Source organism: Diceros bicornis, chromosome 26 (assembly GCF_020826845.1).
Source record: "Diceros bicornis minor isolate mBicDic1 chromosome 26, mDicBic1.mat.cur, whole genome shotgun sequence".
In the NCBI taxonomy this organism is placed as follows: domain Eukaryota; kingdom Metazoa; phylum Chordata; class Mammalia; order Perissodactyla; family Rhinocerotidae; genus Diceros; species Diceros bicornis.
The window spans coordinates 33,388,121-33,401,906 of record NC_080765.1 but is presented as its reverse complement, the minus strand read 5'-3'; the positions used below and the strand labels follow the sequence as shown (position 1 = coordinate 33,401,906).

The window sequence follows — 13,786 nt, the reverse complement described above, 5'->3', positions numbered from 1 at the left end:
AAACTTGTATCCAGAACACATAAACAAGTCTTATGACTTCATTAAAAATGGGCAAAAGGTTTGAACACTTTACAAAACTAGATATTGTGGGAGATCAAAATTTGGCCACCCTGAAATATGTCTCTTTACCTTGATTATTTTCTCTGACAGGCATTTGACCTCCCCCAAACTGCCTAAAGAATTTAACATTAGAAGACCTGTTCCAGGAAGGAACCAATACCATATGATGGCTGTAATATAATGTAAAATAGATGTTACAATAGGAAAGGCACCAAGCCCCTCTTATCAAAAATTCTGTCTCTCCCTGGCCACATTCTCTAGGTGGCCTTGAGAAGAGTTGCCAGACAAACACTTACATTTATAAGGGAAATCTCCATTTGTAAAGATATCTCCCTCTCTGTACTGGGAAGAGGGGAGATGACCTCATCTCTAGAAACTTATCAATGTGGAAAGTGAGGCTTTAAACCTACATAATAACCTTATTCTTGTTTACTGTGCTTTTCTGGTAATCTCTCATAACTGACACCCCCCGCCAACATCCTCCTTTGTCTTTAGCTGAAGATAGTATTTAAGATGAGAATCGCTGCCATTTTGTCCAGAAACTCAATTTCCCTGGTTTCTCCCATGTCTACATGCTATTAAATTTGGTATTATTTTCTCCCGCTAACCTGTCTTTTAATTACTTGGCCAGCCATAAAAACCTTAAGGGAAAGGAGGGGGATTCTCCCTCTTCCCCAACAATATCCAATGGCCAGTATGCAAAGGAAAAGATGCTCAACATCATTAATCATCAGGAAAATGCAATAAAACCACAATGAGATACTATCATACACTACTATCTACTCACTCCAGTGCCGGAAGGAACATAAATGTACGACCATTTTATAAGAAACTGTCAAACTGTTTTGAAAGTTAAACCATGTGACCCAACAGTTCCACTCCTAGGCATTTACTCAAGAGAAACACGAATATATGTCTACACAAAGACTTGTAAATGAATTTCACAGTAGCTTTACACATAAAAAATTCAAATATCCATCAAAGGGTTAATAGATAAACAAATTGTGGTATATACGTGCAATGGTTACTACTCAACAATAGTAAGGGTGGCACTACTGATACATGCAAATGGGGTGAACCTAAAAATAAAATTCTGAGCAAGAGAAGCCAGATGCAAGAGAGCATACTGTATGATTCCACTTATATAAAACTTTAGTAAAGACAAGACTAAACTATAGTGATAGAAAGCAGATCAGTGGTCACCCAGAATGAGGCAGATGGGAGAGATGACTGGGAAGAGGCATAAGAAAACCTTCTGGGGTGAGATAAATGTTCTCTATCTTGATTGTATTGGTTACACAGGTGAAGACATGTCAAAACTCATCAAACACTACACTTCAAATGTGTAAACTATCTCTCAATAAAACTATTTAAAAAAAGCAACCTAGTTACCTTTTATTTTCTCCAGTAAGTGACTCTGGTACATGGTATATCTTAATGCCTGCATCCACGGCCTCACATCATGCTGTTTACATGAACGCAAAGCTTCACTGAAGAGTGGAATAAGACAGTCCTACCAGAGAAAAACCAAAACTACTTAATGTAAACAGCCTTATTATATGTTTGTAGAATGAGTTCAGTTACATCTCCCTAGGTCGGCTACTTCAGCTCTATTCCAGGTTTATCTACTAAACTCTCCCCTTTCTTCATTATATGCTCTGATCACAAGAGGAAAAGGCACTCGAAGAGAAAACCTTTGTTTTGCCAAAAGAAAAAAAAATCTTTCAGAATACTAAGTCCAATTTATCAATATACTTATCAATAAGGTAGGCACATTTTTATAAAAAAATAACCACAGTAAAATTTACTATAAAGCAGGAGCTAAATTACAGAAAAGCATAAAACTTTTGCTTTATAAACAATTCTCAAAGATTATAATTCCCTTGGGAAGGACCCGTCTTCAGTTAAACTTCATCCTATTTGGGAGGCGGAGAGGGTGCCTTTGTTTTAGTCAAATCTAAAATTTATATAATCTGCCCAACAAAAATATATTTATATACACCAACCCCTCCTCCCCACCCCTACCCCCAAAAATATTAAGCAATTAGCCATTCTTAAGATGATATATCTTAGATTCTTCCATCTGCCTCACATACTTCTCAAATGAAAATCTGCCTGAAAATGGCATTTTAGATTTCTGGATTTACTAACCTGTCCAACAAATGCTATTTTAAAAACTCAAAAATAGTCTTTGTTCTACATTAATGCCTATTAATGTTCAGAAGAATATCCTGGTGAAAATACACATATACACACCTCTGTTGAAAGTCTATTAGAAACTGTGTTCTCCAAGGCAGAAGAGCAATACAGCTGTAAGGTACTCAGAACTGGCAGAGACTGTGAAACTGTTAAAGTAGAAAGTCTCAGTGGTCCAACAGCTATGCGGGAGGTTTGCTTCAAGTACTTTACCACGTTTCTGAAACAAAATATTTACTGGTAACTTTCGTTCTTTTGCTAAAGAAGATTCACCTTGAGCTAACATCTGTGCCAATCTTCCTCTATTTTGTATGCAGGTTGCCACAACAGCATGGCCGCCAATGAGCGGTGTAGGTCCACGCCCGGACACTGAACCCCAGGCCACTGAACTTAATGACTAGGCTATGGGACTGGCCCCTTTACTGTTAATTAGTAAATGAGATTTTTGAACTTGTAACCACTGATGGGATAAAGCAGTTTGATAAGGTGCTGCCATACTGGCATCCAAAGCAGAGGAAGGAAGACGAGAAAGCTACTCTCTAATAAATGATATAAGCAAGTCAAGACATTTGCTTTGGGGGGATTTTTACATTTTATTTAGTTTCAACCTCAGTATATACTGGCAGGTGGCAGTCACATGTCATACGACCTCTACCAGTTAAATGAAGCTATCATGACTAGCATTGCAGTGATCTGACAACTGCCTCACCCACCAGAGTACACACATTTATCACATGGTATACATAATGCACATTTGCCGCCTTAGCATTAAACTTACTCAGTTATAGACTGCCACTTCTGATCTTGTTCTATATGGTTTAGAGCAGTTGCCAAACAAACAGAACTTCTCAACAACTGAACTTCAATGGACTTCTGAAGTTCCCTTGGATCTGGACTTAACATGTTAGGAAGCAGTTTCTTCATATCTACAGAAGTTAAATAAATAAAATAAATCCATTAAGTTAATTTGCTTTTAATGTACAAGAGCAGTATTTTGACAGCATGAAGAAAAAAAATCACCAGTGAATACCTCCTTTCATATTTATATTCAGCCAGCTGAATACTATGATTAAGCGTTTCTGATAGCTATATAAAATTTATACTTCATGTAAAATTATACCTCAGATCCTAAAAATCAGTTGATTACAAAGGCTCAAAAATCAGTAAGTCACCTACCATTTAAAAGGTTAAATCAAGACCTACTTGGGCAAATGTGACTGAATCTAGCAAATCAATGCTAACACACACAATATTCACAATACTAACTTCAGTGTAACATTTTACCAAACATTCCAGTTGTGATAAAGAACTTGATTAATGAAAAACATCAAGATGTCAAGCAAGACAAATACTTAGCTTAAATACTACTTGTCCTTTTCCAAACAAAATGGCTAGATAAATCTCAAAGTATTACTGTAGCCTTTTTTTAGTTTGCTTAATTTTAATTAAACTGTTTTTCACTTGCCGAATCAAAAGTAAACAGAACAGTCCTAAATTTCTTGCCTCACATAGGACTCTGCCCCAAAATAAATGTACAATAACTTCCAGATTTTCCAGTAAAATATACTAATTAAGCCAAACATTTTGAACAACTTGTCCATAAAAATATTTAATCTTAAAATTATTATCTCAAATACCTATTTTTTCTTTTGATCCTCCAGCAAGTAGATTGATATTTTCTCCTGGTAACAATTCTAATTGCTCAGTACATTCAACAAATTCTCCAGACTCAAAACTGCTTAGTGATCTGTAATTAAAATATTAGTTAGCTTGTATTACACCCTATCTAGCTTGTAAAACCATTCAAATAAACAGAATAAACTCTGAAAAGGATAGCATAGTTACATAGCATTCTTTTGATGAAGTTCCTTCCACATGGAACACCATTTTATTTTTATTTTGAAGATCTGACCACCATCTTAATTAGCACTAAATTTGGAGCGGCAAACCAGAACATCACAGCTACTGACACTCAGTTTAGCAGACTCACCCCTCCGTGTCTCCTTCCTCTTTTTGCAGCCTGTTATCCTCAGGGCCCATCCAACAAACTGACAGAAGACCTCTGCAGGGCAGCGTCAACATCTAGCTCTTCCCAAGCTACTACTAAACTCCCTACACGGCCTCAATCCTCACCTGAGGAATGAGGTACAAAGAGGTACAAAGCACAAGCCTCTGTACCTCTCCTATGCTATTATCTCAACCTTATCTCCTAGTCCTGCCTACTCTCACTGCTGACTCCCCCCCTCTCTCCCCTTTCCACTCTGTTTCATGGAACCTCTTTTTCTCCTTGAAAAGAATTCTTCCTTTCCATCTCCTCACCTTATCTGAAAACGGTGACACCTCTGAAATTCTTTCCTATAGTCCTTAGCATCAATGCCAAGATGAGAGGCCCCATCCTTCTAGCTCCCCTGCTAATTTCAGGTCCCTTACTCTGTTCCTATTCCTAACACATCTGCACTCTAACCAAAACAACGTAGTTTCTCAATCTCTCTCTTTCCATTTATCTCTCATCTTTTCCTGTCCCTCTCACTGTGTCATTTCCCTTATATCTCAGCCTGAATACAGTACTGAAAATGTACATCACTTGACTGTACCTGCTTCCACCTTAATAAGCCCTAAGCCTGGATCAACATAACCACCAGCTTTCTCAGGTGAACCATAATTACTGGGTGCTGATGAACTGTCGAGGTTTGGTGACCAACACACTTATCACTTCTACCACCCCAGGGTCTGAGTCTTCTCCAGCGGCAGGTTCTACAACCTATGTGCCCACTACGCTCTACAATGTCCTCACACTTTCAGCTAATGACTGACTCTTCAAAGAAAAAACCACACAGGCTTTCACTTCCTCTACCCTTAGCCCCAATCCACGATCCACTCCCAAAACTGCCGATATCTAACTTTAACTGCTTTCCTTGAGGCACAGAAAAGGTGGGGTCCAGTTAATCCTTCAATCAATGGTCTTTATCCTGTTTCTTCATTTCTGCTTTCTAGTGGCTCCTTCCCCTTGGTCTAAAAGAACACAATTTCGCCAACATTTAAAATAAACACATAATATTCTCTTGCAGCCACAGCTTCATCTCGTTGACTTCAAGAAAACTCACCACCCAACTAACCTAACTGAAGCTTTTCATTTTCAAATTTCTCCACCACTCAACAGTATTCAACCTGGCTGCTGCTCCTTATATCTCTACAAAGCTCTTCTTGCTTGTAGTCTCTGGAGCTTCTGACAATGCTGACTACTTCCAGCCTGGCTCTCCTACGTCTGGCACTTCCTTCCTTGACATCCTTGTGTTCTTTTCAACCACTTCTCCCATCCCTTAACAAAGATGCTCAAAAGGATTCTGACCTTGGCCCTCTTTCCTCTTTACTCACTCTTTCGCTCCTCTTTACTCACTCTTCTCCAGAGCCTTAGCTGTGGTTTGGTGGCTTACAAAGGCTCTGCAGAATAGAGTGAAAAGGAAAAAGGGCCTTTAATTATCACCTTTACACAAATCATCCCCAAATCTCTTTCCAGCTTAGACTCTTCTTTAGTTCCATATCCAATTCTTAATTGCATACTCAACAATCTCATCTGCATGGTTCACATGCACCTTAAACACGCCTCATCATTCTGTGTTCCTACTTCAGTTAATAGTGCATTTTCTCCTCCCTGACCTCTGCCCCCACAAATTAATGGTCTACATGCTTCCACCTTTGCCCCCCACCTCCAGTCTCTTCACGACACAGCAGAGTGAACCACTAAGACAGATCATGACATGCCCCTCCTGTTCAAATCCGAACTAAGATTTTCTATCTTATTAGGAGTCAAAGTTCTTTTCACAGTTCCCACTTTTATCTCCTGTATTCACTCTGCTCCCACCACACTGGCCTCCCAGGAATTTCCAGAACACACCAAGCCCATCATTTTTGCTTCAGATCTGTTCTCTCAAGCCTGTGTTCAAACAGCATCCTGATGGCATTCCCCAACCTTGTATGTTTGTCTGTGTCTCCCCCCCTTCTAGAGGTCAGCTCCTCAAGGGTCAGATTTTGTGTCTGTTTTCCCCCTGGCTGGCACTCAGTACATGTTCAATGGAGAAATTACCCATCAACCCATTTACTCACTGGAAGCTGAATCCTCAATGGCAAGGATAGCTAATGACACTTATCACCCCAGCCAACTGTCTAGGACACAGCCAGTACTCAAATTTTGAATTAAGGGATTAATAAATGAATAGAGGAAAAAGAAGAAAAAAGATAAGAAAGGAAGATTAATTTACAAATGTTCATAAACTGTCTTCTTTAAAACGAATGTGTTTGATATATTCAAACCGCACCAAGAAACAAAGCAGTTAAAATGTGATTCTTTCTAAAGCAGTGACAAATTTCTCTTTATAATCATTTTGATTTTAGAATGGCTCTGAGGATCAATACCAAATGACCATTTCAACAGTTATGAGTCTGTTTTCCCACAGCACGAACACTCTCCTCACATCTAATGCTGTAGCCATCCTTAGAACGGCAGTATTAGAACTACAGCTATCTTGCAATGGTAGATATAACTAATTTCAATATTTTTCTGCCACAGAGGAAAACTTTAAAGGTACTGAAATTTTGTTTAATGGGGTTAAGTATCATAATTTGTAACTGAAGAAAAATCCTTACTTTATGTAGTTGAAATCAGCTTTTAGGTTGAGAGAAGTGCTGCTGGTACTCTTTTTCAAGTCGTGGACAGCACTCTGCCATTCCTGTACAGCAGCCCAATCAGCAACTGAAATGTAGCACTCACATGCTTTGTTTCCCAAATAATTTATAACCTCAGGGGAACAGTCAGTTAGTTTGGACAGCACAGTTTTCCTGGATTCACCTGAGTGAAAGTATTTTATAAATAGAGAGAGATCCAGAGTAGTTACAAATATTTCTAAGAACTCAGAAATCTAAAAATATACAGTAAGATCATCAGTACAAACTACTTGACTACAATTGTTTAAATACTGAATGCTCACCATTCAGAGAATGCTTGGGGCTGGCACTGTTCCGTCCAGCATTGGCTAACGTGAGAACAGACTTGTCGAAGCTGGAGATGCAGCAATCGACGCCTGTCATGACACACAGGTGCTCCTGGTACTCCACAGAGGCCTTCTCAAACCTTTAATACAAATTGAAAGTCTTATTTTTAAATTATCCACATATTTTACTTCCCAAGAAACTGGAAAGAATGAATTACTCAATAAATTGAGTTGAGACAATGAGTTAATTATTTTCTGTGGCATTGGGAGTGCACAAAATTAGATCTCCTCACAACAAATAAAAATAAATTTAAAGGCTGTTAAACGTTGGGCTGGCCCCGTGGCTTAGCGGTTAAGTGCACGCGTTCCGCTGCTGGCGGACCGGGTTCGGATCCCGGGTGCGCACCGACGCACCACTTCTCCGCCATGCTGAGGCCGAGTCCCACATACAGCAACTAGAAGGATGTGCAGCTATGACATACAACTATCTACTGGGCTTTGGGGGGAAAATTAAATAAATAAAGTTAAAAAAAAAAAAAAAGACTGTTAAATGTTAAAAAAAAGTATGAAATAACTAACGGAAAATATTGATAAGTATCTGATCTGAATGTGTAAGGCTAAGTAGAAGTATAAATACGAGAAAAGAATCCATAAAGTAACAGATCTAATGATAGATCTAAACTTCTGGGTATCAAAAACATACAATAACACTAAAAAAAAATTACAGATCAAGCAATTAGATAGCATCAACAATCTTGGTGTATAATAAAATCTCACAGATAATAAAGGAAAAAAATGAGACACAAAGGCCACAGAGACATAATCTATGTTTTCAAAAATCAAAAAGGGTCAATATAACATATAGGGAAAGTTCTACTATTAATCATTAGTAAAACAATGTAAATTAAAATAAATATTTTCAACTGATGAGGGTGGCAGGGTTCTTGTTTCTCAGTGGCCCTCAGTACTCACAAAGGTTAAGGAAAGAGGTGATTCTACTGAGGGATATTAACTGGAACCACCTTTTCTGAGGGTAACTTAGCAACAGTACGTATCCTAAGCCTTATGGTCTATAGCCTTTCTTCTAGTCAATCCACTTATAGGAATGAATTCAAAGAAAATAATCACAACTATGAGCAAAGAATTAAGCGCCACGGTACATTAGGATTAGTAAAAAACATCAGAAACAACCTTACTGTCCAACAATAAGGGATGTTCAACTCTGTTACACTACAAATAAATACAACTGTGTCATTAAAAATCACATTGTAGAGTGACATCAGCATCATGGTGGAGTGGGCTTTCCCTGTAGACTCTCCTCGCTAAGATACAACAAAAAGCACATTCATATACCAACAGAGGACATTCACACAACACAAAAGACGTCTGAGAGACCCACACCACCATACATCAGAAGGTGGAGATGCTGGAACCCCTGGAGGAAATGGAAGGAAGAAAGGAGAACTCCTCTCCTTCCCGAACGACAGTGACCCTGGGACCGGGTCTGCGCAGCTCTCAGAGAGCGAGGGGGAGGGGTAGCCCTCTGCAGAAAAATGTCGCTCTCCAAGCTCTCACACAGCCTGTGGGAAATTCACATATGGACGGGACTACACTGTGCTGGGGTGCCTTCATCAAACTAGCACCCCAGGAGAGTAGATAGCAAGGGAAGCACAAGAAGCCGCCGGGATCAGACAGGCAAAAGAAAGAGTCCCTCCCCGCCACGCAGCACACCTGCATAACCAGTCAGCCAGAGCACCCGCAGATTGCAGCAGGCTCAGAATACACAGCTCTTGACCCCGACCTAGTGGCAGCAGGTGGAAGCGGCAACCAGATATTTTCAGAACGAGGAAAAATAAGCCCATACCCTCAAGCAGTATGCAAAAATTTGTTAAATCTCCAGACCAGAAGAAAAATGACAAGCACCCAGAAATCAATCCTGAAGGCACAGAAATTTATAACCTAAACGACAGTGAATTCAAAATAGCTATTATAAAAAAAGCTCAACGAATTACAAGAAAACACAGATAGACAATTCAAAGAAATCAGGAACTTCTTCACAAAAGAGATTGAAACTACAAAGAAAAACCAATCAGAAATGTTGAAGATGAAACACAATGGAGGAGATAAAGAAAAATCTGGAATCTTTAAAGAAAAGAGCTGACTATATGGAGGAAAGAATCAGCATTATTCAGGATAGAAATGCAGAAATGCTCCAGAGGGAGGAGGAGAACTAAGGCTAAAAAGAAATGAAGAAATTCTGTGAGAAATGTCTGACTCAATTAGGAAATGCAACATAAGGATTATAGGTATTCCAGAGGGAGAAGAAAGGGAAAAAGGAGCAGAGAGCTTGTTCAAAAAATTAATAGCTGAGAACTGCCCAAACGTGGGGAAGGAGCCAGAAATACAAGTGAATGAACTCAACAGATCTTCTAAATAGATCAACATAAAAAGACCCTCTCCAAGGGCCGGCCCCGTGGCTTGGCGGTGAAGTGCGTGCGCTCCGCTGCTGGCGGCCCGGGTTCGGATCCCGGGCGCGTGCCAACGCGCCGCTTCTCCGGCCATGCTGAGGCCGCGTCCCACATACAGCAACTAGAAGGATGTGCAGCTATGACATACAACCATCTACTGGGGCTTTGGAGGGAAAAAATAAATAAATAAAATCTTAAAAAAAAAAAAAAATGACCCTCTCCAAGACACAGTAGTAAAGCTGTCAAAAGTCAATGACAAGGAAAACATATTAAGGGCAGCAAGACAAAAAACAAATAACGTACAAAGGAATCCCAATCAGGCTCTCAGCCAATTTCTCTGCAGAAACTATACAGGCTAGGAGAGCATGGAATGATATATTCAAAATTCTGAAAGACAAAAACTTTTCAGCCAAGAATATTCTATCCAGCGAAAATATCCTTCAGATATGATGGAGAAATAATAACTATCCCAGATAAACAAAAGCTAAGGGAGTTCATTGTCATAAGACCCCCCCTACAAGAAATGCTCAAGAAGGCCCTCATGCCTGAAAAAAGAGAAAAGGGATACAAAGCTTTTAGCAAGGAGAAAAACAGGTAGACAAAATCAGAAAAATTGCAGATCTCTATCAGAATAGGTTAGCAAACAGTTATAACATCAAAGATTAAGGGAAGGAAAACACCAAAAATAAATATAACCTCATCACTTTAAACACAAACTCACAACACAAGATGGAATAAACTGTGACAATAATAATTTAGAAGGGGAACAGGAAAGGGATGGATTCAACTCAGTCTAAGGAAATAAGAGGCCATCAGAAAATGGACTATCTCATCTGAGATTTTTTATACAAACCTCATGGTAACCACTAAACAAACAAACAGAACAGAGATAAATAAAGAGAAGGCTAAGAACACCATCATACAGAACTACCAAACTGAACTGGCATTCCAAAACACACAGGACAAGAAACAAAGCAAACGCAAAAGAACTGGAAAATGAGCAATAAAATAGCAACATTAAGCCCTCATATATCAATAATCACTCTAAACGTAAATGGATTGAATTCTCCAATCAAAAGACACAGAGTGGTGGGATGGATTAAAAAAACAAGATCCAACAATATGCCGCCTCCAAGAAGCACATCTCAGCTCTAAAGACAAACACAGGCTCAGAGTGAAAGGATGGAAGACAATACTCCAAGCTAATGGCAAACAAAGAAAGCAGGTGTTGCCATACTTACATGAGACAAAGTGGACTTCAAGATAAAACAGGTAATAAGAGATAAAGAGGGGGAATATATAATGATAAAAGGGACATTCCACCAAGAAGACATATCTCTTATAAATATATATGCACCCAACACAGGAACACCAAAGTGCATAAAGCAACTATTAACAAGCCTAAAAGGAGATATTAACAACAACATAATAATAGTAGGGGATCTTAACACCCCAGTTACATCAACGAATAGATCATCCAGATGGAAAATCAGTAAGGAAATAGTGGACTTAAGCAAAAAACCAGACGAGGTGGACTTAATAGATATAATATATAGAGCACTCCATACAAACACAGATTACACATTCTTCTCAAGTGCACATAGAACATTCTCAAAGATAGACCATGGGAAACAACGCAAGCCTCTATAAATTCAAGAAGATTGAAATCATAACAAGCAACTTTTCTGACCATAATGCTATGAAACTGGAAATCAACTACAAGAAAAAAGCTGGGAAAGTGACAAAGATCTGGAGACTAAACAAGATGCTACTGAACAACCAATGGATCGTTGAAGAAATTAAAGGAGAAATCAAAAAATATCTGGAGACAAATGAAAACGAAAATGTACCATACCAACTCATATGGGATGCAGCTAAAGTGGTCCTGAGAGGGAAACTCATAGCAATAGAGGCCTACCTTAACAAACAAGAAATATCCCAAATAACCAACTTCAAACTACACCTAACTGACTTAGAAAAAGAAGAACAAAGCCCAAAGTGAGTAGAAGGTGGGAAATAATAAAAATGAGAGCAGAAATAAATTAAATTAAAACAAAACAAACAAAAAAACGATAGAAAGAATCAATGAAACAAAGAGCTGGTTCTTTGAGAAGATAAACAAAATTGACAAACTCTTAGCCAGACTCACCAAGAAAAGAAGAGAGAAGGCTCAAGTAAAATTAGAAAGAGGAGAAATTACAAAGGACACCACAGAAATACAAAGGATTATGAGAGAATACTATGAAAAACTATATGCCAACAAATTGGACAATCTAGAAGAAACGGATAAATTCTTGGACTCATACAACCTCCCAAAGCTGAATCAAGAAGAAATAGAGAATCTGAACAGACCAATCACAAGTAAAAAAATTAAAACAATAATCAAAAACTTCCCAAAAAATACAAGTCCAGGACCAGATGGCTTCTCTGGAGAATTCCGCCACACATTCAAAGATTTAATACCTATCCTTCTCAAACTAGTCCAAAAAATAGAGGAAGATGGAACACTTCCTAACACATTCTATGAGGCCACCATCATCCTGATACCAAAAGCCAGACAAGGACGATACAAAGAAGGAAAGTTACCAGGCCAATATTGCTGATGAACATAGTTGCAAAAATCCTCAACAAAATATTGGCAAATCGAATACAGCAATACATTAGAAAGATCATACACCATGATCAAGTGGGATTTATACCAGGAACACAGGGATGGTTCAACATCCGCAAATCAGTGTGATACATCACATTAACAAAATGAGGAATAAAAACCACATGATCAACTCAATAGATGCATAGAAAGCATTTGACAAGATACAACATCCATTTATGATAAAAACTCTCAACAAAGTGGGTATAGAAGGAAAGTACTACAACATAATAAAGGCCATATATGACAAACCCACAGCCAACATCATACTCAATGAGGAAAAACTGAAAGCCATTCCTCTGAGAACAGGAACAAGACAAGGGTGCCCACTTTCACCACTCTCATTCAACATAGCACTAGAGGTTTTGGCCAGAGCAATTAGGTAAGAAAAAGAAATGAAAGGAATCCAAATAGGCAACAAAGAAGTGAAACTCTTGCTGTTTCCAGAGGACATGATTTTATATATATAAAACCCTAAAGAATCCAGTGGAAAACTACTAGAAATAATCAACAACTACAGAAAGTTCCAGGGTACAAAATCAACTTACAGAAATCAGTTGCATTTCTATACTCTAATAACCAACAGAAAGAGAACTCAAGAAGACAATCCCATTTACAATGGCAACAAAAAGAATAAAATATCTACGAATATATTTAACCAAGGAGGTAAAAGACCTATACAATGAAAACTATAAGACACTATTGAAAGAAATCGATGATGACATAAAGAAATGGAAAGATATCCCGTGCACATGGATTGGAATAATCAACATAATTAAAATGTCCATACTACCTAAAACAATCTACAGAGTCAATGCAATCCCAATCAGAATCCTAAGGACATTCTTCATGGAAATAGAACAAAGAATACTAAAATTCATGTGGGGCAACAAAGGACCCCAGACAGCCGAAGCAATCCTGAGAAAAAAGAACAAAGCTGGAGGCATCATAATCCCTGACTTCAAAATATACTACAAAGCTATAATAATTAAAACAGCATGGTATTGGTACAAAAACACACCCACAGATCAATGGAACAGAACTGAAAGCCCAGCAACAAAACCGCACATCTACGGACAGCTAGTCTTCAACAAAGGAGTCAAGAACATACAGTGGAGAAAGAGTCTCTTCAATAAATGGTGCTGGGAAAACTGGATAGCCACATGCAAAAGAATGAAAGTAGACCATCTTCTTTCACCATATACAAAACTTAACTCAAAATGGACCAGAGACTTGAAGGTAAGACCTGAAACTATAAAATTCCTGGAAGAAAATAAAGGTAGTACACTCTTTGACATTGGTCATAGAGGTATCTTTTTGAATACCATGTCTACACGGACAAGGCAAACAAGAAAAAAATAAACAAGTGGGACTTCATCCGACTAAAAAACTTCTGCAAGGCAAATGAAACAAGAATCAAAATG

The 13,786-nt window shown here is 38.4% G+C and overlaps 1 protein-coding gene across 5 annotated transcripts in view; it reads right to left on the bottom strand.

The window, feature by feature from the left end:
* SMG1 (SMG1 nonsense mediated mRNA decay associated PI3K related kinase) overlaps positions 1-13,786 on the bottom strand; it is a 108,506-nt gene that overhangs the window by 35,887 nt on the left and 58,833 nt on the right. For all 5 annotated transcript variants that reach the window (XM_058569959.1, XM_058569961.1, XM_058569960.1 and 2 more), the window contains 6 exons: positions 7,242-7,384; positions 6,901-7,102; positions 3,894-4,003; positions 3,035-3,182; positions 2,317-2,476; positions 1,453-1,573 (listed from right to left, as the gene is read on the bottom strand). In XM_058569959.1, the coding sequence (XP_058425942.1) occupies positions 1,453-1,573; positions 2,317-2,476; positions 3,035-3,182; positions 3,894-4,003; positions 6,901-7,102; positions 7,242-7,384 (884 nt within the window). The remainder of the gene's footprint in view (positions 1-1,452; positions 1,574-2,316; positions 2,477-3,034; positions 3,183-3,893; positions 4,004-6,900; positions 7,103-7,241; positions 7,385-13,786) is intronic.